General features: G+C 60.3%; 2 protein-coding genes across 2 annotated transcripts in view; both read right to left on the minus strand.

Moving 5' to 3' along the window:
• Positions 1–382, minus strand: part of ROBO4 (roundabout, axon guidance receptor, homolog 4 (Drosophila)) — a 7062-nt gene extending 6680 nt beyond the window's left edge. The window contains exons 1-2 of the mRNA XM_010008119.1: positions 289–382; positions 33–211 (exon numbers count right to left, since the gene is read on the minus strand). Of these exons, the coding sequence (XP_010006421.1) occupies positions 33–211; positions 289–382 (273 nt within the window). The remainder of the gene's footprint in view (positions 1–32; positions 212–288) is intronic.
• A 1893-nt stretch (positions 383–2275) lies between these two features.
• The window catches only part of HEPACAM (hepatic and glial cell adhesion molecule), a 5152-nt gene continuing 4916 nt past the window's right edge, over positions 2276–2511 (minus strand). Inside the window, exon 7 of the mRNA XM_010008096.1 lies at positions 2276–2508. Coding sequence (XP_010006398.1) covers positions 2276–2508 — 233 coding nt within the window. The remainder of the gene's footprint in view (positions 2509–2511) is intronic.

Genomic DNA, 2511 nt, shown 5'->3' on the forward strand with positions numbered 1-2511 from the left:
AGCCCCGAGTCACTGCGTCGCACCACCCCCACTCGCAGCTTCCCCTCAGTGACGGTGTAGTGCTCCCCAGCAAGGTCCAAGGTCACCCCGTCCTTCTTCCAGGTGACCCGGGGCTCAGGGTGGCCCAAGGGGGGCACGCAGTCCAGCTCCAGTGCTTGCCCCGCTGTGGCCACCAGGTCACCCGGCTGCAGGCGGAAATTGTCCTGCAGTGCTGCCGTGGGGAGGGACAGTGTGGGTGGGGTGGGACAGGACCTTCTGGGTTCCCCCTACCCGCTGGGTTGTCCTTACCTGCTGCCGGTTGCAGTGGGCCACACTCAGCACCCCAGTGCAAGGCAGTGAGGCAGAACCCCACACCCAGCACCATGGCCCAGTTGCCCGCCATGGCCCCGCCTGCCTGGTCTGCTCCAGCCTTCTTCTCGCTTCCTTCTGGCCTTCCTGCTTCCTCCTCAAATCCCTGGCCCTCCCTGCTGACAGCAGGGACAGATCCAGCTCCGGATGTGGGGGGACAATAGCCGGATGCAGGGACCAGAAAGTGGGGGTGGACACAAAGAGCTCGGTCAAGCTATGGTGGTGGTAGGAGTGTGATGACACTGGCAGCAGCGGGGCTGGGGACACCAGACAAATTAAGATGAAACTAACTTTCAGCTTGGGATGCCATCAATAGGGACCAGAGTGAATGACTGTCACCCATAAATCTGGTGGCCAGCCGGGTGCGTTGAGCTCACTGGTTCTCAGCCACTGCACACCTCAGCATGTCCCCCCAACCCCCCCACAAAGACACCCACAGGCACCAGTCGGGCGGGACCTTGAGTTTATTGGTTAGTAGCACCCTGAGCACCCTGGGGGGCCCTGGCACCCCCTTACCAATCCCCACACCTGCGCCCCAGGGCCCGGTGTGCTTGGCCGCCCACTCCCCACTTCTCATCCTAAACCTATTCCCAGGAAGGCCCCAGAGGAGAGCCCCAAATCCGGGGATTTTCATGGAAAATCCCAGTGCAGCAGAAGGGCAGTGCTTCCAGCCCATGTTTAGGGGCCGGAGGAGGGACGGTGTAGTGGGGAGCCCCCTCTTTAGGCCACTGTGCACTCAGGAAAGCTCCATGCATGGCCTTACTCCTACTCTTGGGGCACGCTCCGGTGTACTCTGTGCACACTCCCTGCAAGCAAAGCATGTGTGCTTTCTCCTTATGCTCTCTGCACACTCACTGCACACTCACTGCACACTCCATGCACACACTGCCTGCCTGCTCTCTTCACAAGAATGCGGAAGCCTCGTGCTCTTTCCTCATGTGCTGTGCGCTCACTCCCAGCACACTCTGTGCACACTCCCTACAAACACTGTCCACATGCTCTCCCTGCACACTCTTGTTCCATGTATACTTTGTCCATGTTCTCCATGTACACACTTTCCACACCACCTGTGCATGGGTACCCATACACTCCATGCAGGCTCCTCTGTGCACCTGCTCCCTGCACACCCTAGTGCAGCCCCTGGCACCTGTTGTGCACACTCTCTCTGTGTGCTCCCAGCACACTCTGCCCACACACCCTATGTGTGCCCTCTTACATGCTGCCTGTACACTCCATTCATGCTCTTGCCACACATTTTGTGCACACTCCATGCATGTCCTCTCACAGGCTCTGTGACTGCTCTCTCTGCACACTGTGGCCACGCTCTGTCTGCGTGCCCTCCTGCACACGTGGCACACACTCTGCACACTCTGTGCATGCTCTCTTGCACACTTTCTCTGCATGCTCTCTCAGCACACTACGTGCACACTCTCCTTGCACCTTTCTGAATGCTCCATCATTACTTTCCCTGCAGTGTGTGCACACTCTCTCTGCATGCTCTCTCTGCATGCTTGGTGCATGTGTTTTGCAGCACACTGTGTACATGTTCTCCTGCATGTTCTCTCTGTGCACTGAGTCATGCTTACTCTCTCTGCGTGCTCCACATATGCCCTCATGCACACTCTGATTCCTCCCTCTGCACACTACACGTGTGCTCTCTGCACGCTGCTTGTGCACCCTCCGCATGCACACTCCGTGCATGCTCCCTCACATGCTCTCTCTGGGCACTGCACACCCAGCCAGTGCATGCTTCCTGCATGTTCCTGGCATGCTTGTCCTGGCGACAAATCCCTGGAAGCGTGGCCCCAGGCAGGCAGGGGACAGAAGAGGGGAGCTCCGGGTGGGATCAATAGCAAATTAGTGACTTTGCGCCAGGCTGAGCCGGTGTCCCTGCTGGCTCGCCCAAGGACGCATGTGTCCCCGCAGCTCAGGCACTGATCTCCACAGCGTTGGCCTCCTCCTGCTCCCGGATGACGTGGACGCCAGCAGTCCGCAGCAGCCGCGGGGCCCCACGGGAACGTGCTGGTGAACCAGGGGGTGAGCGGTGGGTCCGCGTAGAAGCGGGTGAGCGCGCCGGCGAGCGATGGTAGCGGCGAGTGGAGCGCCCCACTGGTGGGCCCGGCGAGCGGCCGGCGGCCCGGGCCGGGGAGGCGGGGTGAACTG

The sequence above is a fragment of the Chaetura pelagica genome, unplaced genomic scaffold, assembly GCF_000747805.2.
Source record: "Chaetura pelagica isolate M959 unplaced genomic scaffold, ChaPel_1.0 scaffold32, whole genome shotgun sequence".
NCBI lineage: Eukaryota > Metazoa > Chordata > Aves > Apodiformes > Apodidae > Chaetura > Chaetura pelagica.